This window comes from Cydia strobilella, chromosome 12 (genome assembly GCF_947568885.1).
Source record: "Cydia strobilella chromosome 12, ilCydStro3.1, whole genome shotgun sequence".
Classification (NCBI taxonomy): domain Eukaryota; kingdom Metazoa; phylum Arthropoda; class Insecta; order Lepidoptera; family Tortricidae; genus Cydia; species Cydia strobilella.
This window is the reverse complement of record NC_086052.1, coordinates 11,366,652-11,392,737: the sequence shown is the minus strand read 5'-3', so window position 1 is coordinate 11,392,737 and position 26,086 is coordinate 11,366,652. Positions and strand designations below refer to the sequence as shown.

General features: G+C 36.1%; 1 protein-coding gene across 2 annotated transcripts in view; it reads left to right on the top strand.

The window, feature by feature from the left end:
* LOC134746124 (G protein-coupled receptor kinase 1) overlaps positions 1-26,086 on the top strand; it is a 61,966-nt gene that overhangs the window by 14,517 nt on the left and 21,363 nt on the right. For both annotated transcript variants that reach the window (XM_063680401.1, XM_063680400.1), the window contains exons 3-8: positions 13,787-13,860; positions 14,014-14,115; positions 15,460-15,534; positions 15,613-15,674; positions 15,815-15,923; positions 17,266-17,400. In XM_063680401.1, coding sequence (XP_063536471.1) covers positions 13,787-13,860; positions 14,014-14,115; positions 15,460-15,534; positions 15,613-15,674; positions 15,815-15,923; positions 17,266-17,400 — 557 coding nt within the window. The remainder of the gene's footprint in view (positions 1-13,786; positions 13,861-14,013; positions 14,116-15,459; positions 15,535-15,612; positions 15,675-15,814; positions 15,924-17,265; positions 17,401-26,086) is intronic.

Genomic DNA, 26,086 nt, shown 5'->3' with positions numbered 1-26,086 from the left:
AATAATAGCCAAGCAGTCATCTAATGGACGTCGCCCGAGCGGGAAGGAAGCTCCTTAATGCCCTCTGTGACATTTTGCTACTTAGTAGGGTAGGTTCGTACTTACCGACGATACATTCTTGTTACATTCGCTTTGAGCGGAATGTAGCGAACTTTAATCTATATCTGCGGCACTGTTGCCGTGGGACTGCACTGGTCATGTCTGCCGCATGCCGAATGACTTGTGGGCCAAGATAACCACGGAGTGGGTGCCCGGTGAGTCAAGGATCCGGCAGACTTCGTCGGCGATGGAGGGATAACTTGGACTGCTTTTTGAGAGACTGGCCAGATCAATACGCATGATGTAGGACATGTAGGTAGATATAATATTAGATTAGAATTTTGTAAAATATTTTGTATAATATATCTTCATGCAACTTCGGGAATAATGAATTGGTTTCAATCAAAAATGTGTGGAATGTTCTCGGTAAACGTAAAATATGATTATCTTTGGTAAGTAATAATGTTCACGTAAAGTATTTAGGTCCGTTTAAGTCTATCTAGGAGGATATAACCAAACGGAGCCTCCACGTCTGTAATTTGTTGTAGAAAAAAAAGTCTGCCAATTTTTGCGGGGAGGCGAACGTCAAATGTATACGTAACGTCAAAAAAGCCATGTCAGATAAACGTTAGTCCATACATTATGTATGTATGACCATTGGCCGACTATTTTCTACAGAAGGGGATGCCTGTTAATGGCTACTCCGTTTGGTTATATCCTCCTAGGTTTAAGTGATCTAACTTCAATTGTAGAATGATGTTTGTGTGAAGGCCAACGAACGAAAAATACGGTAAAAGGCGAATATAATTTATTTTCATTATCTAAAGAAAAAAAAATTAAAAATAACGAACCGGCTTGTAAATTCGACTGTAATCTCCAATTAACCTACCAAAAATTTGTAATGAGTAATAATGACTATATGTATATATGTATTTACCAAGCCGTAAATATTTATGTACAAACAAGCAGGTACTGAGGGTAAAACAAAAAACCAACAATCATTGATCCATCGTCTATTGCGATAGGTGGTGCGGTGGTGCCCCAGAGCTATGATTGCTAATGCTTACCGAACTGATTGCCTCAAGCCAACCAGAAGGCCACGGCCATACATCGCGCGGAACCATGCGTGAGAGTTTGACACTGCGGTTTGAGTTCTCGAGGCCATCTGTTCACAAATAAAGGTAGCCATCGAAGAGGTATGAAAACCTTTCATTTATTTAGCCCGTTCTGAAATGGCCTTCCCCTCCTGTATGTTCAGAAAGGATTTTGCCAATAACGACGTAATTTGATTTATCAATAGGATTTGTGTAAATGCTCATAGTGCATTGTTCGGTAGTTTGAGCTCTTGTAAAGCGATAGCAGGACTAATACAAGGGTCACGTGGAGCTACTTGGCGTTAACGCCAGAACGGTGGATAAACTCGTGTCTAGATTGATTCTTCATTATCCGCACACTTCCTCATTATTTTACTGCATAATAGGCTATCAGTATTACACTTTAAACAACGTTAATGAGCAAAAACAAAAAAATAATCACGACTCGATATCACCAAGATGGCGGTCGACAAGCAACTCCCAAAAGGTTACTTGATTACTCGATAGAAAATTATGTTTTTTTTTGTGGGATTGTCAACTGACTGATAGTTTTCACGTCTTCACGTTAAATCAATGACCGGTCGTAAAACGTCATGTTTCTATCATCTAGGGAGAACCGAGCTAGATACATCGCGTAGTCACTCTCCTGGTTTCCCTGAGGCGATACGATAAAGCGATACGAACAACATCCTAGCTCGTACGGAGTCTGTGTAAACAGGAGGGCCCTTTGATTCGCTCTTTTCATCTTGAACGATTTACGTCTGAGCTTTTCAACAACGTAGACTAAACTCGTCCACTTTTGTATTGGCAATTACAAAGCAGTGATTCAATGGAGATAGCCACGCTCGGAAGAGATTGTTTGTCGAACGTACGTTTGAACTTAGAATTTGTTTTATTGAAATTGCTACTCAAGTACACGTTACATATGTATACATATATTGTTTCCCTTGACCTTTACTGTACTGTAGATAAGTAATATTTATTGTTTTACTAGCCACTTTCCACCGCTTGGTCCATGCAGAAATGGTCTTATAAATTAGCACCATCCTATATGATAAAACCATCAGGTTAATGGATATGGAAGAACTGCATACTGTCTGTTATTCAATAGAGATGTGGCGGAAATTGAATGCCAAAATGATAACGATGCCTGATATATTACCTACAATCTTTAAGACATATTCAAGTACCCTAATTGAACTAGCGAGCGAAGTTCTTACATTCAACTCGTAACACACGGCTGGCTAGCGGGCACGTTTTGGCATTTCGAAGTTTTTATGGTTTTTGATAATTTGTACCACTTTAGTAATGTGTTCTAATTTAAACAAAATAAGGGCAAACAAAATATGAGCAGAATTAATTAAGGGGTTAGGGAGCTAGACGGTCCAAAAGCTATTTGGTGAGAGGTCTTGCTATACTGGTCAACTCGTTTCGATCGTTCGATCAGAATGGCTGCCATCTTGAATTTTTAATTTTTGTGTCGATGATAATTAGGTACAAGGTACAATTGATAACTGAGGATCCGAAAGGCCCTTATAAATCCGTAGACGAAAATGTGAAAAACGGACTTAATATTTCCAATTTTTTTATTCAATCGCGTCTAAAATGAAATACAGTAGCGGCAAAAAATCTATCATATTCCTATTTTCTTGCAGACATTCATTCGAAAATTCGTGAAATTAGACTTTATATCATGTAAACAACGATTGTATCATCATCACGATCATATATACAATATACTTACGTCCCACTGCATGTGACAACAGGCAGCCACGTTAACACAATGCGGATTGGGGACTTCATAACCACCAAATATATGTTACTAGCTGTTGCCCGCAACTTCGTACGCGTGGATTTGTATGTTGGTGGTTATATATTCTACATGAGCATAATATAGAACATTATGCAGCAAAAGATATCAGTAGGGACGGTTAATCATTTGTTAATAATTATACAACGCATGAAATTTGTCTTTCACAAACTACGAAATTTCAAGACCCTAACTGAAAAAAATTGTTCCCGATATAATCCCTCTCGACCCTCTTAGAAGATTTACAAGCATATTTAAAAAAATATTTGGTCCCGAAACTATTAATACAAACTTTTCAAAAACGGTGTAAGTAATCAATTTTCGTCTATTTTAATATAATGCCCTTTTTACCAAGTTTCAAGTTCCTAGCTTAAAAGAAAATTTGTACCACATATAAACTTACATCCCCTTTTTAACCCCTTTAGGGGTTGAATTTTTAAGAACGTTGAAATAACTTTTTTGGAATCTTATACACTGCATTTCTAAGAAGTTTCAAAGCATTTGTAATAGATTCACTTTGAACCCCTTTTTAACCCTTTTAGGGGATGAATATTTAAAAACGCTTAAATTACTTTTCTTGTATTCTAATAATATATGCCTTTATACAAAGATTCAATTCCCGCACTCAAAAAAATATTTGACCTCCATACAAACTTTCAACCCCATTTTTACCACCTTGGGGGATGAATTTTAAATAATGCTGAAATAAGTTTTTTTCTCTTTTAATTATATATATTTCTATGAAGTTTCAAGTACCTAGCTTAAAATAAAATTAGGACCACGACAAATTTTCAACCCCTTTTTAACCACTTTAGGGGATGAATTTTTAAACACGCTGAAATCACTTTTCTTGTATTCTAATAACATGCCTTTATGCAAAGATTAAAGTCGCGCACTTAAAAAAATGTTTGACCTCCATACAAACTTTCTACCCCATTTTCACCACCTTAAGGGATGAATTTTCAAAAACGCTGAAATTACTTTTCTAATATTTTAATAATATGCCTTTATACAAAGTTTCAAGTCCCGCACTCAAAAAAAATTATCATCTCCATACAAACTTTCAACCCCTTTTTCACCACCTTAGGGGATAAATTTTGAAAAACCCCTTCTTAGTGGATACTAACGTCATAAAAGCTATCTATTGTGAAAAATTCAGCTCTCTAGGTCCAACAGTTTGGGCTGGGCGTTGATTTAAGTGAGTCAGTCAGTCAGTCAGTCAGTTAGTCAGGACTTTTACGTTTATATATATAGATGAATATTGATATATGTTATGAATATTGAATTCTTTATATGAAAACACTCAAAAGCGAATCTTACCAACAATAAAACCTAGATGGATCGATTTTTCACCCTCGTCCGCCTCTGGTTTGAAAATTAAATCGCATCATTACAATTTAATACCCACCGGGCTACCACGAAAACTCGGCCAAACTAATTATTTTAAAAATAAATCCTAGCATTTTCCAAGATGGCTGCGGTTCCTCGAGATCCCCAAATGTCGAATGGTGTGGACACGAAAAAGGGACCATTAATTAATATAAATACCAAATTTCATCACTGTGCAAGAGATTTCGCAGTTTGTCTTATTCCGATTGTGCTATAAGCTAGCTGAGCTACGGCTAAACCCTAGACTCATGCGTTCGGATTACGAGATTGATCTCGAGAGAAGTTTATATTCACGGTCGCTTTCCTATACTTTCTTGTAGGGATTTGTATCGTAAACAAGATTAAACGTTAGCAAGGCCAAAGCAGACCGTGTATTCGTCTTACTTACCGATCGTTGTACGGGAACCAGTGTAACTCTCACCTAAGAACTACACCTAATCGGAGACTTACACAAACTGGTTATACTGAGCGTTAGTCTCTTCTGTCGAAGCGATTGTAATAATGCCCCAGACCGTGTCGTTTGCGCACCCGCGTTCAGCTTATTGCCGCCCTGCGTACAATTGCTTTACCAATCCACTCCAAAACAGCGTATCCGCCCTCAACTCTTTCCTACGCCTACGCCCTTCCTTATCCGTGACAAATCTCTCCCTCCAATGAAGTTAGCTCATGTCGCTAAGGATAATTTAAATTTCTTCTTAACCAAACTCGGTTTTCTCTCAATCTGTTTACTGAGATTGCGCTTGAGACTTTAACTAACTCTATACTCGAAGGGCTTACTATACGCCGAAACACACCATGTTTATTACCATAAATTAAAATAAATTGCTGCATGCAAATCGTAAGTCATTTGCAAGTTTTAATATTTCACCATTCTTGTGATCGTTTCGCTTGAATACAATTACCGCGCTGTAGGTCCCCGTTTCAGGTAACACACTCAAGCAAGGACTATGCAAAAGGGTTACAGTTCATGTCATGGACATATTCTTACAAATTCACCCGTTTTCATAGCATTTAAGTGTATTAAGGTAAGTCCGGTAAGGGTAGTTGGCCATATTTTTTTTCCCACCTTTTACCACCAAAATGAGTTGGTGGTAACTACTGAGAATTTTTTTCCCAGTTAACAGTGGTAAAAGGTGGGGAAAAAAATCCCAGTATAACCCACCCCACCCACTGGTAACAACTTGGTGGTAACTAGTGGGAATAACTTATCATCACAATGCAAATTATGAACCCTTCAAAAATATTTTCACTAGTCAAAACAATCAACGTACTTTTAAATTTTTTTTTCGCCAAAATTTTAGTCATATCCTTGCTCCCAACTTCCCAAGTATGGTGTGAAGCGTACTAAATAAAATCTAGCGAAGTCTTATCATCAGAACCACGAAATATTTCGATGGGCCATCTCGCACTTATGTCCTGCATCTACCCTAGAATTACCAAAAAGTGGATTGATAGTTGTTTTGCTTATTCACTACCGTTTTCAGTTCCCTCTTTCAGGCTCTATATGAGTTTAGATACTTTTAATTTATTTTTGTGAAATTAGTAAATATACTTACACACTAAATAACTGGTTAACTTTGTAAATTCACTTTACCATATTTATATTAGTTCGAGTTACCGGTTCCATTAAATACAGTGTCATCACTAATTTGTTCCAACGCAATTCACTCTGCTCTCAGACTGCACTCTAATAATATGCATCAATTGAGTGTTTCCCTCGCGCTATACAGGGTAAGCTATGCAAATGGGTCATTGAGGAGGGAAAGTCAAAGCTTAACTAAAAGAAGTACGATGGTAGACAATTTTTTTAGAGACCAACGTCCGTCGACTTTCGAGATAGAGAAGTTAAAATAACAAAAAAATCATAAATTTGATAATCGTAATTTTGCAGGGCTGGTTCTTAGTTCTTAGGCAGAGTTCTACTTTCTTAACAAAATTACAAAATGTGGCACTTTCCTTTGATGAAATATAAGATTTGATGTACATTTGCTCTTTCGCCATAGACTTCTTTTTTTTTTTCAGGTTAAAAAATGTTTTTCTTGATAATTGTTGCCGTAGTTACTTCATAAACTATCAAAAATTAGTAAAACTGACACATTTTGATTGTTCACCCTGTATCGCAAAGGACAACTGCATTGCCTTATTAATGGAACGTTTCAGTTCCTGATATTGTTGTCGAATGGCTTTAAACGAGACTGACTACGACCACGTATCTTGATTTCTCTTGAGGATAAGCTGTAGGTACAGCCTTAAATGTACACATAGTGATGTTACGTTTCAAAGAATATTCCTTAATTAAGAAATACTAGGGAATTTTTGACATTTATCATTTTAAATTACAGTGGAAGGATTTATTAAAGAGACCGACAAATAAAGCCCAAAAAAGCCCAATAAAGGGATCTTACAGTTCTTTTTTGGGTGTATTTTAAGACTGTTTCACTTCAGTGAACAATTTCTACTTTTTCTAGGGTTCCGTAGCCAAGTGCAGTTGACTAGGTTCTATTCTCGATTGGCTCTATAGTGGGTTATATTATTTGAATGCAGTTTTTCTTACTTTCAAAATCAACGTTGTGGTTCATTACAAGAAATTTAACATATCAGTTTGATCTGTTAGAGTTAAATTTTGTTCTCTTTTCTATTTTTTCTTATGCTCGAAAATATTTAATATCACAATTAAAAAACGAAATATAATATTTATTTATCGTATTTAATGCCTCTTCGTGTACGGAATCTTACTGCACATCACTAGAACATCCACAATACGAAACTGAAGTGCACATGCAGGCGTAGCGCAATTTTGAGCAGTGGCTTGATTTGATTGGCTTTACTCGCCGCTTGTCGTTACTATCGTCTTGTCTGCGGGATACGTGCACCATTCAGTAACCCGGGGTTAACCGGTTAAACCTGTAGTTACCATGGTTACCAAAACAATTTGACACTGAGTTACCGGTTTAACCGGTTAACCCCGGGTTAGTGGAATGGTACAAGTAGCGCTAAGTAAAATTATTTAGATGCTAGCTGTGCCCCGTGGCAGCGTCCATGGAATTCGGTCTCGGTCGAAGGAGGTCAATACTCTATAAAATAAATATATCTCCGCTTTCTTCATGCGAAATTTCTTCAAAATCGATTCTATAGTTTAGCTGTAAAAAACATTAGTTACTTTTGCATTAATTTGCATTTATAATATTAGTTGGTATATTACAATTCCAGAAATTAAAATTAAACCTAAATTTGATTATAAATTCCTGTTTATTTGTCACATTAAAATCTAGATATTAAATAAATTAAAAAAAATATCCTGACTATTGTTACAAATTTATCAACTCGTTGTACGAGTATAAACGAAAATCTTTGCTGTCTAATAATAACTAGGTCTATGAACGACAGAGCAGATATATGTTTGTAACTCTCTAAAAACATATCATTTATATTCTCTTCAGTCTTTAGGATGGAAAACATTTAAAAAAAAACACAAATTGTTGTATATTAAATATTCAGATGAGTGTGTTTTGGTAAAAGTTACATTTTAATTTAGGGATAGGCACGCTGTAGCCGGCATCGGGCACTGCTGGAGGCCTTGGTCACTTTTTTGTTAGTACATATAATATATGACATACATTTCAGTTTATAATGACAAGATACAAAGTGTCCAGCGAGCCCAGTACCTAATGAATTATTCTAGGTCCCGCAGTCGTTGTAAACGAGGAAATTGTTGTATAAGCTTGTTAGCTAGGTCAGCAGCGGCAAGCACGTTTACGTTATTACCTACCCTAGGCCAAACATAGAGATCGGTTTGCTAGTCATTGTGACACGCAATATTCATGGGTAAACTAGCTTAGCATGCTTCGCATGTAAACAGTGTGTGTTGGTATTAGAATTACAATACTAGTCAATAATATAGTGCTCGGGAAAGGCGTGTTATTTTGCACTTGACGCAGTCGTTGCTGTTAATTGCCCTTGTTTACGTTCTGAGTCGACTAAAATTATGTGACTGGCGAGTATTGCATGTTTAGTTTAATTAAAGTATCTATCGCGAAAAATCTACTTTCAGAAATCAGAAATCATCGCATTAATAAAAAACAACAAAGAAACTTCCAACTTCCCTTGTTCATTGTTTTAATCACCACTATACGTTGGTGTTCCTATTCGGCTCGTGATAGCTTACACTTTTACGGAACGCTGATAAAATATCTGACATCAATTTCATACGACGGCATGTTTTTTTTCCAAACAGGCCCTCGAGAAAGAGAACTCAACTATACTTACCTAATTTCATAGTATGAAAATATTCCCAGAAGTGTTAAAAATAAGTAGAAACGACAAGCAGGTATTGGCTACTATATCTTATCCCTACTATGATTAACGAGGATTAAACGACCTTTCGAATTAATGGTTATCCTTTGTCAGATATTTATAATTTGTTTAGTCAATAATTCTGTGGTATTACTAATTTTGCCAGTGACATCTTCCGCCCACAACTTCGGCAGTCGCAAACCAATAGCTTCCGAAACTTGCTCGAGGCTTTTAATCTCTTCTACTCTGTTTTCATGGCATTTACCTATTTTACCTATGTATTATAAATCTAAAAAATCTTCACTTGTTCGAAAAGAATACAGAATTCTAAATTATCACCAAGTTCTTCCAAAGCGCCTTACTAAGGAGTCTCAGACTTGAAAAGTAGTTTTGCTGAAAGAGGCGAAAGTAGCTTCGTTGTGTATAATATATCACTATCACAGCATTGTCGCAAACTACAAGTTACTGGATATATTTTCAGAATGTTGCCATTTAGTTTTCAATGCTGTGTTATAATTTTTTTTATTTGTAGACAAATCGGCTGTAGAGTGATTTCGTGATAAAGTGGTTTTTATTGCTCATAAGTATAATTTCTACTTTTAAAGATAGGTAGAATACTGCCTCGTTTCTAGGTTCAGTGGTATCTGTTAAATCGTTAAAATAAAAAATACTCATGATATACAGTATAATAAGACAACGAATAGTTAGGTAAGTCGTTTGAAGACATTTCGTTGTGCATTACGAGAGGCCATTGTTTAAGTATTACCAGTGGAATTCAGGATTTCGGAGAAAAATCTGTTTAGTCTACGTGAAAACTGTAAAAGTCGAAAAAAAATTAAAAGTTTGACGTCGGGGTTAGCGTACTTTTAAGAACTTTTATCCCATCTATACCGAAGATATAATCATATGGCTCCATTTCAAAACTCGCATAGGTAGGTATACAATTATCCACCGATCTCTGGCCACACTCGTCATAGGTATAAGTACCGTATGTGCCGCCCTAGTACTCACACTTCTTGTTTTTTCTACGTTATCTCTTATCTCTGTAGCTAGATTCTGATTACTAAATCTATGTTAGTCGTGAATAACTCAGTAATGATCAATGATTTGCGAAGTTTTTTTTATATTTTAGTTTGTATTTTCTCAATCTAATTTCATATTATAATGGCGCATCCTTCAAAGTATTCAAGAAATACTAGCAGCTTTGAACAGCTTTATCTCGAGAACTATCTTATGGAAATGTTGGTCTACTTTATAATGTATTTATTTATTGTAAACATACGTGTTTGTTCGGAAATTATGTTGGTAATACGGTTCCCGGACTTTCCATGTGGAAAACTCTGATCTGACATTTCCATGTACATATTACTCGCACGTTTGGCTATTTTTATAATTGACGGGTCCACTGACTTTGAGTGATCTAGATAGTTACAAAAACAACCCTAGTGAGCGTCTGTGCGCGATATTACAGTGGCACGAGACGAGTTACAAATGCAATTTACGGCGGCCCCAATCCGACTTGCAGTAAATAACTTTAATATCGGCGCTGGACATTGTAGGGGCTGCTTAACTAGGGCAACCACTACTTACCTTGGTGAGATGCTTTGGAATCTACAAACACTTTAGGACTTTTATCTGTCGATTCTTGCTTTCTTAAGTAACTACTTAATACAATAATTAGGTAATCTACGCTTTACTCAAGTTCAGAACACAACCACAACTAGACTGATAAATTACTTACGTAAAAGTGAATTCTAGTTTGTTTGGGCTATAAACTGAACTAGTGTTGTCGAATTTTACAGCATGTTTTAAGATCGAACTAATTAAGTAGCGCTAAATGCCATAAATGACCGTTCACCCACTCTTCTTCTCTATTTCTGAAATGTCGGTAATCTATTCGAGATTTATTTGTGTAGCGATCTAATAAACAGAGTAATTGATATAATCGCACTGGCAAAAGCAACGCGAGCATATGAAAATAGGTGATGTATTGGAATAATGCCGGCATAAACATCTGGAGGTCGACACGGCATGAATGGCGGGCATATTGGGCGCGCCGGTACTTGAGAAGCGATTTATTTCACACTTGGATAAAAATAAAACTTTGAGGCTAATTTTAACTATAAAGTAAACTAGCGATTTCATAAGTTTAATGTGTTTAGTAATAGCATCATACAAAACGCCTTCAGTTTAACAGTCTCTCGTATTATAAAAGTTCTTCATCTCCTACACTTCTGATGATCGTTACTCTTCTTTATCTTGTAAAGTAGTTTTCGCCTCTGGTTACGCTCGGTGAGCTGGTTGGCATGCACTAATGCAGCGCTGACGCTGACGACTAGGTACCTCGAGCAGTTAAAATAACAGATCTGAGAAATCTTACTTGTAACCAAGGAACTCTCCAGAGCTAAACTGGACAATTTCTCTCGCTCCTGTAGTATCTAAACGTTTTTAAATACGTAATTAAACAAATCTTGTATACAAACCTGAACAAAATGAAAGGTAGTAACTACTGGGCCTACTGACTTAATAATCCAATAGAAACACGATTCTTAAGAAAGAATACAGTTGACCGCTTGCTGTACATTGCACGCTTTTTATCCCCTTTTTAGGGATCCGTTGCAAAAAGGTAGGTTTTTTTAATACCACGTCGGTGGCAAACAAGCATACGGTCCGCCTGATGGTAAGCAGTCACCGTAGCGTATGGACGCCTGCAACACCAGAGATATTACATATTACATGCCCTTTGCCGACCCTTTAAAAACCTGTACACTCCTTTTTTTAAGAACCCCATACCTCGGGAAAACCAGATTCGCCATGACCATCCGTCTGTCAGCGGCTCAGCTCAGAGGCCCTTAGCAGTAGCAGTTATAAATTAGTTATACTCATATGTATGTACGTAGTAGTAAAAAAAAATTTTGGGTACTCCGTCGTATTAAAGCAGTGACGATTTTAGGGTTCCGTACCCAAAGGGTAAAAACGGGACCCTATTACTAAGACTCCACTGTCCGTCTGTCTGTCACCAGGCTGTATCTAATGAACCGTGATAGCTAGACAGTTAAAATTTTCACAGATGATGTATTTCTGTTGCCACTATAACAACAAATACTAAAAAGTACGGAATCCTCGGTGGGCGACTCCGACTCGCACTTGTCCGGTTTTTTTGCGTCTAGCTCATAGTGTGGGGTGCCAGATTTACACGACACGATTTATAGACGATTAAATCGTTGAAACACTTTATACCTATTGAAATCCTAGTATCAGCTACGGACGGAACCCTACACTGAGTATATCCCGATAAACTTTATACCTACATAATATAGTTGTTACTAGATAAGGCAAGCATTACCACTACTATCTGGCTTGTCTGTTCTCTGATATTAAATTTCCATTGCAAAAGTACGGAAGAGGGGAAAATAATTCAGTCCGACCTAACTGGACTTTAAAATAAATTATGATATGCAAATCGAGGGCCTCATCTTGTCAAAATGAACTTACAGTGAAACTCACTAGGATAAATGATCATGAAAAAAATGCAGTAAGCACCTTCAACATGTTATTGAAAAAAATGAAAAACCGGCCAAGTGCGAGTCGGACTCCCGCACAAAGGGTTCCGTACCACGCAAAAAACGGCAAAAAAATCACGTTTGTTGTATGGGAGCCCCACTTAAATATTTATTTTATTCTGTTTTTAGTATTTGTTGTTATAGCAGCAACAGAAATACATCATCTGTGAAAATTTCAACTGTCTATTAGCTATCACGGTTCATGAGATACAGCCTGGTGACAGACAGACGGACAGTGGAGTCTTAGTCATAGGGACCCGTTTTTACCCTTTGGGTACGGAACCCTAAAAATGAAATGATTCTTAAAATCAGATCTTCAAAGGGGAAAAACCGACAAGTGCGAGTCGGACTCGCCCACCGAAGGTTCGGTACAAATTCAATTTTTAGTAGGTATTTGTTGTTATGGCGGCACCAGGAATCATCTCTGAAAATTTCAACTGTCTAGCTATCACGGTTCATGAGATACAGCCTGGTGACAGACAGACAGACGGACAATGGAGTCTTAGTTACTTACTTATTATTTAGTTACTTACTTACTTACTTACTTAGTAGAAGGGTCCCGTTTTACCCTTTGGGTACGGAACCCTAAAAAAGAGCTAAAAAGTCTTATTTTGATCAGTGAGGCTAAATGGAACATTCTACTCGCGGATCTTTTAGCCCCGCCTTTTTCAACTTGATTTTTAAGTTACAGTATATTTACTTAATTAAAGTTTTTGACGTTTATTAATATGAACATGATAGACGCAAAAATGTATCTATGTCATTATATCTGGGGAATCGGCGATGCTAAATGTGTAGTTACTTGAGCGTCGTAGAGACCTATTGGAATCGGAAGATTAGATGATAAGAAGAAAAAAAGGTTATATTAAATTTTCTTTTCCAGCAAGCAGGAAAGCGTCTACAGATTTTTTAAAATTTCGGGGGGTTGGTGAAGGGTTAAAAAAATCGTTAAGTGTCGTAAATCGTGGATTTGGTCGTTTTGGTCCAAGTTAATGCTATAATTTTTCTATAATTAATATGACACTTATTTGTACGCATTTCCTTAATCTGACGACCACAAGTTCGACGCCCAATTTTCACATTGTAACCGTCAGATTAAAGAAATGCGTGCACATAATTGTCATATTTAGTAATAGCACAAATTATAGCATAAATTGGACTAAAATGACTAAATCCACAATCTGCTTAACGATTTGTTGAACCCCCCCACCAACCAACGGCTCAACATAGACGGCTAAAAGTGGTAAAGGTAGACTCCACGGGGTATCAAGATATTACTCATAATATCTTAATTGGCTCGAGTAACTACAAAAATACCCTCTTGGGCTCCCCAACCATTATGTAATATCTGCGGAAATACTACGTCACGACTTGGCACAGTAGTGTATAATTTGTAATTTTCAACGTGATATGTCAAACTACACGCATGCTTTCGATAATAAGTGACGTAAACGAACCGTAACTTTGCATTCAACCGCTAATTACCCGTGTACACAAGCACTTGTAAATTAATTCAACCAAGGCAATTATTTGACAATATTTAACAATACACAATATTTAACAATATTGTTAACAGGTGTTTTTCTCTTTTGTTTCAGGTTATTTATTATTTAAGGAATTCTGTGAACAGACGTCAGAAGAACCAGTGCCACATTTAAAGTTTTATGAAGAGGTAATTTCGAAGTTACACAAAAAGTTTCACTTCATGTATGGTTACCTACTGTCCTATATCCTAATATTATGGACTCTTAAGGATTTCACAGTTCCACAACTCCAATGGAAATTTTATAAATTTTATTTTATTTATTATTTATTTCGTTGACAGATTAAATTATATGAAAAACAAGAGTGCCCAGAAGAAAGGCGGCGGATCGCGAGAGATATATATGACAATTTTATAATGAAGGAATTATTAGCACATTCACATGTAAGTATCCTTGGCCTGCAAAAAATGTGTATGTTAGTGTGGCTAGCAAAAGTTCAAATGGAATTACATTACTAGCCGACTCTATACATCATATTCGTACACTTAGCCTAAAAGCGTGGCCGTATAATTGAATCGTTGAACCAACAACTTCTCTTCGCCATGCTATTACAAGTTTAAATGTTAAGTCCTTCTTAGCACACATTAAATATTTGATTTCTCTATATAGTATTAGAAACATCTAACTTTGCCTAAAACATAGCAAAAGTGAAACGTCGACTGATTGCATGGTACCCCTGCAAAGGAGCGGAGCTGCAAATCCTCTGCAATAACGAACATAATCTCTAGCAGACAACGTGAGATGATCGCAGGCTAGCTGCTATCGTGGCTTGGCTCCAGCTCTATTAAACATTCGGGTACCAATGTTTCAAACGGTGAACTTATTAACAAAACAGATCAATACCTACTAGTGAGAATATGATTGGTTCATACTTTCACAATGAAACACATAACATACGATTCTTGATACCCATTGATGAAATTTCTAATTCACCACTGGGGTACCTATTATGAAGATATTGAGCATTGTGGTATGAGTATGGTACTGAGAATGAGCTGACCTGACCTGTTGACTAACTCAGATTTTTTATCTGGTCTATACAGCCATAAATAATATAATATATATTATTATAACTATTCAAAGATAAAGACAACACATACGAGCGTAGCCGATAGAGCAAGCAAAGACTGTATGTAGCGAAAAGCGCCTACGAACAGAGAATCCGCTTAGCGGGTCGCTGGCAGTGAATGTGTTTAATACATACGTAAATTACGTAATACGTAAAATTCGTAATTTTTTAACAGAATATGAAAAGAAATAATATATAGGTATAAACAATCATAATAAAATTTAGGCTAATGATCTCGATCAACATATTGCACGGACTTTTGATTTATGGTTTTGGTTTAGGTTCTAAACAATACTTCACAATATACATCCTTGGGTGCTATAATTCACTGTAACGGTTGTTTGCCTTGTCAGTGAACTGTTGGCATTCTGCCAAGTCTCGAACCTTCAATTGCACGTAATCATGACAAATTCACTGCCTCTTGTAGTGCCAGCTTCGCCCGCAAAATATTCCTTTTAAAATGTAATTTCTGTAGCAAGGCTTTTAAGTAAACAACGTAACTGATATTTTGTACGCTAATAACTTGTCTTCGAAACAGAAACCATAGATTCTCTGTGATACAGTATAAGTTACGTAATGATGGATATCGATTTGTCTAATTGTCTATTAGCTATTGTTCGCCGCTATCAAAATACTAATACTTATATCATTGTTACAGGATTATTCAAAAGAATGTGTAGCGCATGTACAAAAATATTTAATGAAGCACGAAGTGCCACCGAATCTATTTGAGGTATAATAAAAAAACTGTAGTATTATTTTATTTATCTGGAAGTATACATTAATTAATTAATTTGTTTGAACGTTTTAGCCATATATTGAAGAAATCTTCCAACATTTACGAGGGGAGCCATTTAAAAATTTTTTAGAAAGGTAATTATTTACATAACAATAGTAATACTGGACTTCAAGTATTTATTTCCAGTTCCATTGACTAAAGGGAGTAGGTACGAAACTACCCACCACCATTATCCCACATGCAAATTGTAACTAATATGGCTAATTTATTGCAGTGACAAATACACAAGGTTTTGCCAATGGAAAAACTTAGAATTAAACATTCAGCTTACAATGAATGACTTTAGCGTACATCGTATCATCGGTCGGGGGGGTTTCGGAGAGGTGAGTACATAAATGCCCTAGGTACGAGTACGTCCACATCTGGCGAATGCGCTAGCCTAGCGCATCATTCGCGGATCGCTCGCGCTCTGCTGGTATACTCTTTGTATACTGACGCAATAGCCAGATTTGAACGCACCTTTTGAAAATTTCACATTTTTAAACAGAAATTTACAGTTTGTCAGTTGATGTTGTATGTGCATGATATCGAATTATTGGTTTTTATCTACAATCATGGACAAAATTTTGAGGAACGCAAAAAATTACTAATTTTGAAATTACTTTAGGTAATTAAACCTTTTTTTTGCGTTTCTTTAAGTTTGTCCATGAGTATACCTATGTATAGCTAAATCCTTAATGCGACAGTCCTTTACAAACATCTGACAAAACAGTACATTTTTACCTGAAAGTATACATTTGAAACAGAAATGTGGTGTGGTGCAAATGGGTCAAGCTTTGTAATTAAGGTGACCAACGGAATGTACGTAATGTAGCTACTTAATTCGACCTTTTTAGCAATGAGCATACTAAATTACTTAAACATTCCGTACAGTCCGTACAGGGGTGGTTTACTAGCGCGTTGAAAACGCTCATTTCGCGTCCGACTCGCCTCAGCTATTAGGATACCAATGAGGGAAGTGTCCGAAACGCACCACAGATACCTAATTTAGCAGTTGTACCTACTGTTTGGATTTTTATTATATTTATTATATTTCCCTTCTGTTGCGTGCCCGTTGCGCAGGGCACGCAACGCAAGCTATCTACGCGGCATATTTTTCATACTTTATAAATGTTGCGTTTTTGTCATACAATTTATTTATGATATGGCTGGTCCCTTATAAGAGTCGGTTTCCTTCGTCCTTATAAACGTTTGACGGTTTCATATATTCAAGAAAACATGTTTTCATGTAGCTCTCAAGAACATAGCCAGTTACTTACTTGCACGTCCAACTTGCAAATTTTTTGCAAGTGCATCAAGCGTTGTCCGCTCCAAATTCCCGCATATCGTACAGTCAACATACAATAGATAATGATTGTTAAAATAGCCGAAATATCGGGACTCGGGAGTCTCGGGAAACATCCTTATTTCTATGGTAATAAAGGTTGTTTACGATATATTTGGCCACTTTGGCCTTTCAAACTTTTTCAAATGCACCATGCGTTAAACAAGTTTCCCGCATATCGTAATAGAATAGAATAATTTTTATTCGTAAACACACAGACAATAGACATACATTAAAAGAACATAGTGAAATAAAGTGTCACGAAATGGCCCCATCTCAGCATGCTGCTGGCGACTTCCATCGCCGATCTTCCGATGAGATAATACGAGATCTTGTTCCAGGTTTACGGCTGCCGGAAAGCGGACACGGGCAAAATGTACGCCATGAAGTGTCTCGATAAGAAGCGCATCAAAATGAAGCAAGGGGAGACGCTCGCCCTCAACGAGCGGATTATGCTTTCTCTAGTCAGTACGGGGGTGAGTCTAGATTATCTTAATTTTTTACGGCGCTTTGGCAAATTTTACCAACAAACAGGTTCAAGGTTTGTCACGCGATGGTATATTTTTTACTTTAATTTTTTGATGAGTCTTTGAGCTTCGTAGAAGGAGTGAAAACAATTCTTGTTCCCTATCAGTTTTCCCTCTTTCCACAAAATACGGCTTTTTGCTTCATTGTCATACAATCTACTGTTGTCAAGCAGCAAGGCGCGCATCAGAGATAGCGAACCTTTACTAGTTAACGTATTTTTTTTTAATAAATAAGTATGTCTTTTTAAAGGTTTACCTTTGTTTTGTCGACGTTTTTTTGTGTAGATTTTTGTTTCACAGAATTTTTTTCAATAAATATTGCAAAATAATCTTTACTTCAAATAATTTTAATTCAGATTAGTTAGGTTTCTATACTAGGTGAAATGAAAAGTAATTTAGTAAAAATAAGGGTACACCGTTTATAAAATTATTCCTTTCGTTACATAAGAGTCACTAATCGATGAGTTCTTCATAAATTGTCACTATTCGGAATGCGTGTTATGTATTTATTTATTAGCACATTCCAAACGTGATATCCTTGTTTGTTAGATTGCTGTTTGGTTATTTAATGTTATAATTTTAACTAGTAAACGTTTACCTTGTTAGTTTATTGTTAGTCATCTTACCGTTAAATATGGTACTGTCCGACAGAAACTAGATTTTATAGGTCGTCGTGTTCTTCCCCTTCCCATTTGGTGACCTAATAGCAGTAATTCATGATTATTTTTCGCCAACAGCAACATTGCTAACGAATATTACATTCATTGTAAAATCCTCTATCGATTACTTTATGAATGAAAGAGACAGTAAAGAGCTTCACTGTAACAATGAGTTGCAACAATTAGAAACAAATTCGCGAAACAACGCCGGGTAAATCGAGCCCAATTAGTCTGATCACCTGAGCTGTCCCTCTACCAAACACATCGCCTTAAGCTAACCACAACTTTTATAAGTCCGACTTCAAAACCCATAGCAACTGTACGTACTCGTATTCAGAGAACAAAGCCGTACTGGTTATTCGGTGGCAATAACGGTTGTTAACGGTTGAGGATTGAAATGCTACCACCCACGTAACAGTCGTGATTATAAACAATCTTGAGAGAAGTGAAATAAAACTATGAAAACGGATTGAGAGAAGTGTTTTATTTTGTCTATTTAAATGTAAACCCTTGTGTATTATAGAACTATGACAAAGGGATCCTATCAGTTGTGTTGTAATGTGAGGAATAATGTGATCATGGTGGCCCAATGACCCATTTAGGTCGTACATATCAGCAATGTTCGCACTGTGTTTCAGTAGGGTAAGACAGCTGCTGAAGTATTTGCAAGTAGATGAGCAATTTCATTATTATTTACTCATAAGCCAAAGATACGAATATCCATAAGCGAGTAACAGATGCCTTCGGCTCGCCACCGCCTGTCTATTGTTTATTTATTTACTTTGCTCTGATTGCATAGTATATTAAGTGCCAACAAATGACTTTCACGTTGCTAAACCATCTCCGGGTAGCTCTCAATTTTTCAATAATCAGAGTTTCCATAAGCGCCGGTGGAGAGTGTAGCGACATGACACTTGTTAATAAAAATGAAACCTTCTACTATGTCAACACCCACACTGACAGGAACAGGACTGTTCGCTAAAATTTCAAACTTCAAAAAATAAGGACCACCTTAATCAGTACAAATATTCTTACATACGTATACGCAGCTTCCAAAAGTAGATAGATATTAATATGTACTGGTGAGTTTTACACGATTCGAACCGCATTAACTCGAAACGGCATGTTTACTAATTGCCCTTCGTTAGTTCGTGTTAGCAAAGATAGATATAACTCCGTAATAGATGGATACAGTCTAAGGAAAAAACGTGCCCCGAAAATCACGAAAATTTGATTCTCGATCAGATGGCGCCACTAGTTTTGGCCTACACTCGTATAGAGGGCGTTGACTGTTTCATTTGTTATTTATAATTTTAACGCATACCAGTGAAAGAACATGGGTCAAAATCATATAAAAATAATTAATGCAAATAAAAAAATCATTTATCCATATTTAAATACATTTTATCGTATTTTTATAAATCTTCATTTTTAGTTTTAAAGTGTGTCGACAGATGGCAGTGAATTTACTGGGGTTACAAAATTTACTATGACAGTACCGCTCTAGTATAAGTTACTCTATGGTGTTAGGTACCTAAAAAAACCTACATTGTTAACTGTCGGTACTTCCGCTGATATTATTGTTTTATATGTTATGATACTCATCTCTGATTTTCAATTCGATACTGACCACAGACAAAAAATGACTAGGTAATATTACGCATAGACGACTGTGCACGCATTACGCGTAGTGTAATATGCATGTTGAATTGTTGACACCAATTGTTTACTCATCTATCTGATTCTGATTTGTCTGACAATGAAGACGCAAGATAGGAAATAAGAATCCTGTAATAATGAGGTTTGCCTCATTTCAGACATATCGACGTGTAGATGTTGACTACAAAAGTATAATTGGCAATAAAAGCTTTCATCTAGTTGTGCTGCTGCTCATCTATTTAAAAGTAGAAAAGGAGTGCTTTTATAAACACTCCGCCACATTAGTATTATTTTTCCGTTGTTCATCATCGTTGCTACTTATACAATCAACCTGCTTTCAATCTGATAACATTACCCCGATTATTTTAGCTGTTCTGCATTTACGATAACTATAAAAATATTCAATAAGGGTTCCCTCTCTTGTATAGGTACATGGGCACTGCCTTAAATCATAAACGACTTTTTCGTTCGAAAACAGCCGTAAAGCGTAGAGCCAATGGCCTGTAATAAATATATACTCCGATATTCAATACGAGCAAAATTTCACCCTTGAGGAACAACGCAGAGTCCTGAATTGTATCTCGTGCGAAATAGGTTAAGGAAGAAGCGCCATCGCCAGTGCGCAAACTCAGTAGGAAAGGGTGTTTGTGTTTATACTTATGATGACTTATTTGGAATGTACTTAACTGCAATATTTTGTGTTTTAAAGTACGCCTTAGCGACGGGAGCGACGATTCGTCGATAATTGTATGCCATACGTTTTAAGGACTGTATCGTTTATTATAAATACAGATAAAACCTGGTCTAACTGTTGATATGTGTATTATTTTGTATTACAATGGTCTAAGGGAATAGATCTAAATCTATAAGGGTATTTTTTAGCCATATCTGATATAAGGTTTAAAAAAATATATTTTAGGGACTTTATGATACTTTCAATATCGTCTATTAGCAAATACATTTCGGACAGCTAGGGAACAAATCAAATTATTTTATCAATATTTTTTGATTTGTGTTTTTTAAGTAGTCACACTACCATGTGTAATTGCGGTTCGCATAGTACGTTTTTTTTGTGTATTATCGTTTTGTTCGCACATTGAATTATTAATATGCACGATTATTGATCCACTTATGCGTCTGCAAATAAAATTCGAGCTATTTTTATCGGACTTCCTTGAATTGTCAATTAACGCTTATCATAGTCTATGCGAACAATGTAAAGGTATACGATTAGATAATAATGTGTTGTATCGATTTGATCTGCGGTCCCCATCGGTGAACAGGTGATTATATTCACCGAAGATAGCTCGCGTCGCACTGTGGGCTGAAAATAGATTTTAGTATCGTTTAGTATCAAATGATCATCAACGTGTTCACTAGCGCCACTGCTAAATAATTGTGATTATTTAAATTTAACGATAGATATTTAAAAAAGGGGGCCGATACGTATGTATTTTGTATTTAAGTACGTTTTGAATACATCAAACTAGATTTTATGTTGCTGGATTCGTCAATCTATGAACTCAAATCAAAAACGGCCGTTTTAACTTCGGACGCATAGATTGACGAATCCAGCAACGTAAAAACTATTATAATGTTTTCAAAAGGTACTTAAATACAAAATACAGTACGTAGCGGCCCCCTTTTTTAAATATCTACCGTTAAATTTAAATGATCAATTATTTAGCAGTTGCGCTAGTGAGCACGTGATGGGCTCTTAAGCTACGCGCTACGCGTTAAGCTCATATTAGTTTATATGTTTGCAGCTCTAGAGGGGCTTCTGATTCCTTAGTAGGATCCTAACATTTGTTGCAATATTTTGGACGGCCCCATCGTGTAGCCCGCATCCGATGAATTTGTTCTCAGATATAGTTACTATCATTGTAAGAAAAGAGAATTAGGTCCGGTTTCAAACAGAAAAGAGTTGATACAAGGAATATAGCGCGATATGGCATCGGGAACATAAACGATATCCGGCCAATTGGACTGTAACGAATTGGCTCGCCCTCAATTTGCCGATGTGGTCCAATCGGCTTCCGCTGCATTTTGTTTTACCATTTCAAATTGTATATCCGTTTTTAATTACCTGTCTGATTAACATGGGAGGATAAAGTTTTCGAACGCCTAGCCAGTTGTCAGAATTATTTGGAAATCTTGTGGCTTCTTAAATTTTGAGAATAAGCCCCCCCCCCCCAGTCCGAATATTATACCATCGAGTATACGCATATAAGTAAATAGAGCAAATGCCTAAAGGTTGAACACGCCGAAAATGAAGCACACATATTTTTGCTTATATTTTTTTTCATGGGTGGTATACTGGTATAATTTTTTTTGTATACTTAAATTCAATCAATGATACCATAATACTAGTTTATTCTTTCTGTTTAAGTCGCAGTCGAGTAAAATGTTGATATTGGGGTAGAACGTGTACAAATGTATGTATAGACAAAAGTGGAATTCATATTCCTCCAAGTTTCATATTAAGGGAATATCCCCTGAAAGGGTATAAGCGCTAAATCTTGATTCAGCAATTATTTTCTATAACAAGATGTATTTTTTCCTCAAATTTATCTAGGACTTATTTGTGTAGAATTTAATAAGCTTTAATGTTGCCTTACACCATATTTTCATAGAGAACGTGTATTTAGAGTAAAACGCAAATTTCTCCAGGATGGTACACATTTTCCAAGATGGCTGCGATTCCTCGATGTCCCCAAATGTCAAATAGTGTGGACATGATAAAGAGACCTTCAATTACCATATGTACTAAATTTCAAAACTGTGTAAGACATTTCGAGGTTAGTCCTAATCTGTTTGTACTATAATTAAGTTTCATTTATCGAACGAACGTTCTTTAGTTTTTTTTATTTGTAATAACTATAACTGGCTTTATGTGGCATAGGCATATTAAGCTAATATTTATATTTTAATTCCGGCGGTTTTAAATATTATCTTAACTTGTTCCATTTCACTATTATGCTAAACGTAAACAAAACACCCTTTGGTGCTATTTCACACTCGTTTCCAATTCATAAATATCGTATCAGGTGTGCTGTTTATTATGTTATGGCATGCTCACTGCTCCTCAACAACAGCTATGAAGCAGACAATTCATAAAATAGAACAGATTTTGGATAAAAATATTACATAGAAGCAGTTTCCTGCTACAACAGTGATAATGTTATGTTATATTTTATGTAGGTATTATGTTCTGATATTCTATGAGCATGATTTGTTTATGTTCGAAACGTACTTTTTTTTTTGTTGGATTCGTCCTTTAGAGACATTAATAAAGAATCATATTCAGGCCGCCATTATGGCACCTATTGTATATTGCAAATCGATTAATTCTTTAAAAGAAATATTTCAATGTGATGTAGATTTAATGATACAAATATAAAATTCAATAGAACCACTTCGTTCGATTAGTAGAGTTGATAAGACGAAATGACTATCTTGACAACGCGCATGAGACACCGATGGCTATTCGCGTGTTTATCATGGTACAGTCAGCAGCTGACGTATTGCCAAATGATCAAAATTCTGGATACAACTTTATTGTTAAAATAATAAAAGCGTAATCAGATCATTTCGAAGTGCTTTTTCTGCTGACATGCATTAAATTAATGAAATCGGTTAAATTAAAATGTAGGTACGTTAGATTATGAAAACCCTGAACAATGTATTATAGTTCGTTTTTTTAGCATTAGAAAGAAGGTAAGCGACCTTGACGTGCCTTTTAATTACAAAATAAGGCACAGCAAATATGTTACAATTATAAATCATATACGATCTTTTGCTTTCATAAGTAATATAAACTAATTTTTGAAAAGCGTTTTTCAATACTTTTCAATAAAAAGACACATCAAGATTGTTTACCTTTTTTCTAATGCTAAAAAAAACGAACTATAGTGGCCTGGCCCTTTCTCGAAAAGTCTTCTAGAAATCGATTTTCGCTCATGTCGTCTCGGATATGGGTATATTTTTGGTATCAGTGCATTCAGTATGATGTCCAGAACACAAATATATGAGATGACAAGTGCGAAAGTGGTGGGCGTAGTTGCTGTGACGTCATAAAGTCGGGAGTACAAAGTTTTTTTCTTTTAAACATACCATGCGGGGTACCAAATGAAAGGGCTTTGTGAGTAGATCACAAATATACTACATACTGTAACATTTTTACTACTTGGTCTATACCAAATCATTAGAAAACGTTCAAAAATTTCACAACCCTGAGTTGACTTTGAACTGCTCTAAATAAAATGACAGAATGGATTATTCCAAATTTTCTGTTCTGTTGTGTTGTGTTTTTTGTAACTGCAACTATTATTAAAACAAAACCCGACCCGACTGTTTACATATATTTTTGAAATGGTCTTTTCATTAGCTTTCATTAAGTACTTGCTATCGTAAGAAAAAAAACAATCCCCTTCCCCTTTTTTTTATTTGCGGGCGCCATTTTCAAAATTTATGTAGCCTATGTATATGCATTATGCACTATCATAATTCTAACGAACTCAACCACACCTCATATGTCAAAAACCGTCCAGCCGTTTGGCCTGTAGGGTGTACCAAATAAATGGACATATAATTATACATATCCACGCTCGAAAAACATTACCCTCCTTCTGATGCAGTCAGGTCAAGATACGTATGTATGTATGTATGTATGTAAACACTTTATTGTACATAAGACAGATTACAAACACAATAAAAGAACATAAATATATACAATGTACAAAGGCGGACTTATCCCTATAAGGGATCTCTTCCAGTCAACCTTTGAGCAATTGAGAATGAAACAATAAACAGATCAAGATAGACAAACGAACACTATGAACAGAAAGTAAATTATGGTTCAATTATTACAACGTACGTATACGTTTCCAGTAACAAAATAGTATAAAATAGTATTTGTGATCTACTCTTTCTCTCTACCCTTTCATTTGGTACCCCACATGGTACCTATGTTAAAAAGAAAAACTTTGTACTGCCGACTTTATGACGTCACAGAAAATACCCTTACCACTTTCGCGCTTGTCATCTCACATATTTGTGTTCAGGACATTATACTGAATGCATTAATACCATATTCACCCATATTCGAGACGACATGAACGAAAAATATCTTAAGCCTGTTCGGCCACCCTACTATGTATATAGAAATATTTGCTGTATAATTTATTAGGAGCTTTAACTTGCACGAGCGGTAAACCCACTTTCCCGCCCCCGCACCCCGCAAGATTGGGGACTGTAAACCTCAATCGGGTATACATACTATCCATATAGGTACATACCTATTCATTCTTTTGTTCCTTGTGTTCTGACCTAAAGCGCTTCCCGAACTTTAACAAGGCCATCTGAAACAAAGTTTATGAAACGTTACAAACTGTTCGTGGTTACGAACTACATATGTGTCTATATGTACGCGAGTTCAATGGGGTACTTTGTGTCCAGTGGGACATGTACAGGCCGAGATTGTAGTCATAATACGTAAATATAGTTTTGTTTATTTTCCTCGCAATCCAAGTGAAAAACGGAGTAAATAACTCGAGCATCAATCTCATGTCCTAGATTTTCGGTCGGTTGTGGCGTTGTGGCCTACCGATTCGGATTGATAGAGTTGTTTTATGCTTTCATTGTAATCTTCTATTTAGCTGACTTTGCTTAAAGTTTATTTGTTTTGTGACGCTTTCTTTTATTTCACGTTTATGGTTATGTAGTCGCGCCGCAGTTACTTTTATTGATCGTCACGGTCCAGTTCAATCAGACTTGTGATCAGATTTTGTTCATTTTGATTGTTATCATATATCCTTAACTACTTTCCTCGTAGCAAAAAGTTAAGATTCCGAGTGTGTGCCTAGAATCAAACCTATAAGCTACATTTATAGTATTTAATATTTTGTATCAAAATTACCAAAACGGAACATTCATAGGATCGCCTATACTTATCAAAAAAGTTTGCCATAAAAGATCTTTGGCTTTCAACTTGACCGTTTTTACTTGACATAGCCAATCCGTTGTGCGTTTAGAGGTCGTTTTTGTGTCCAGAGACTCAGAAATGTAGGCACGGTGAATTGTCAGTGTCATGTAATTTAATCGAAAATTCTTACCTATTCGGTTCATCCCTGTATCCAGATAACGTAGGTCAGCTAAGAGTAACAGTACCACTTACGTCGATTTTAATTTTATTTTCACATTAATAATCCAAGGTATTTTCATTAACGTTCAGGTTACGCGGCGTAACTTACGCCAGCTTCAAGACTACCTCAGAGGAAACTTTCTTGTATTGCCTTCTTGAAGTTAATACCTACTTG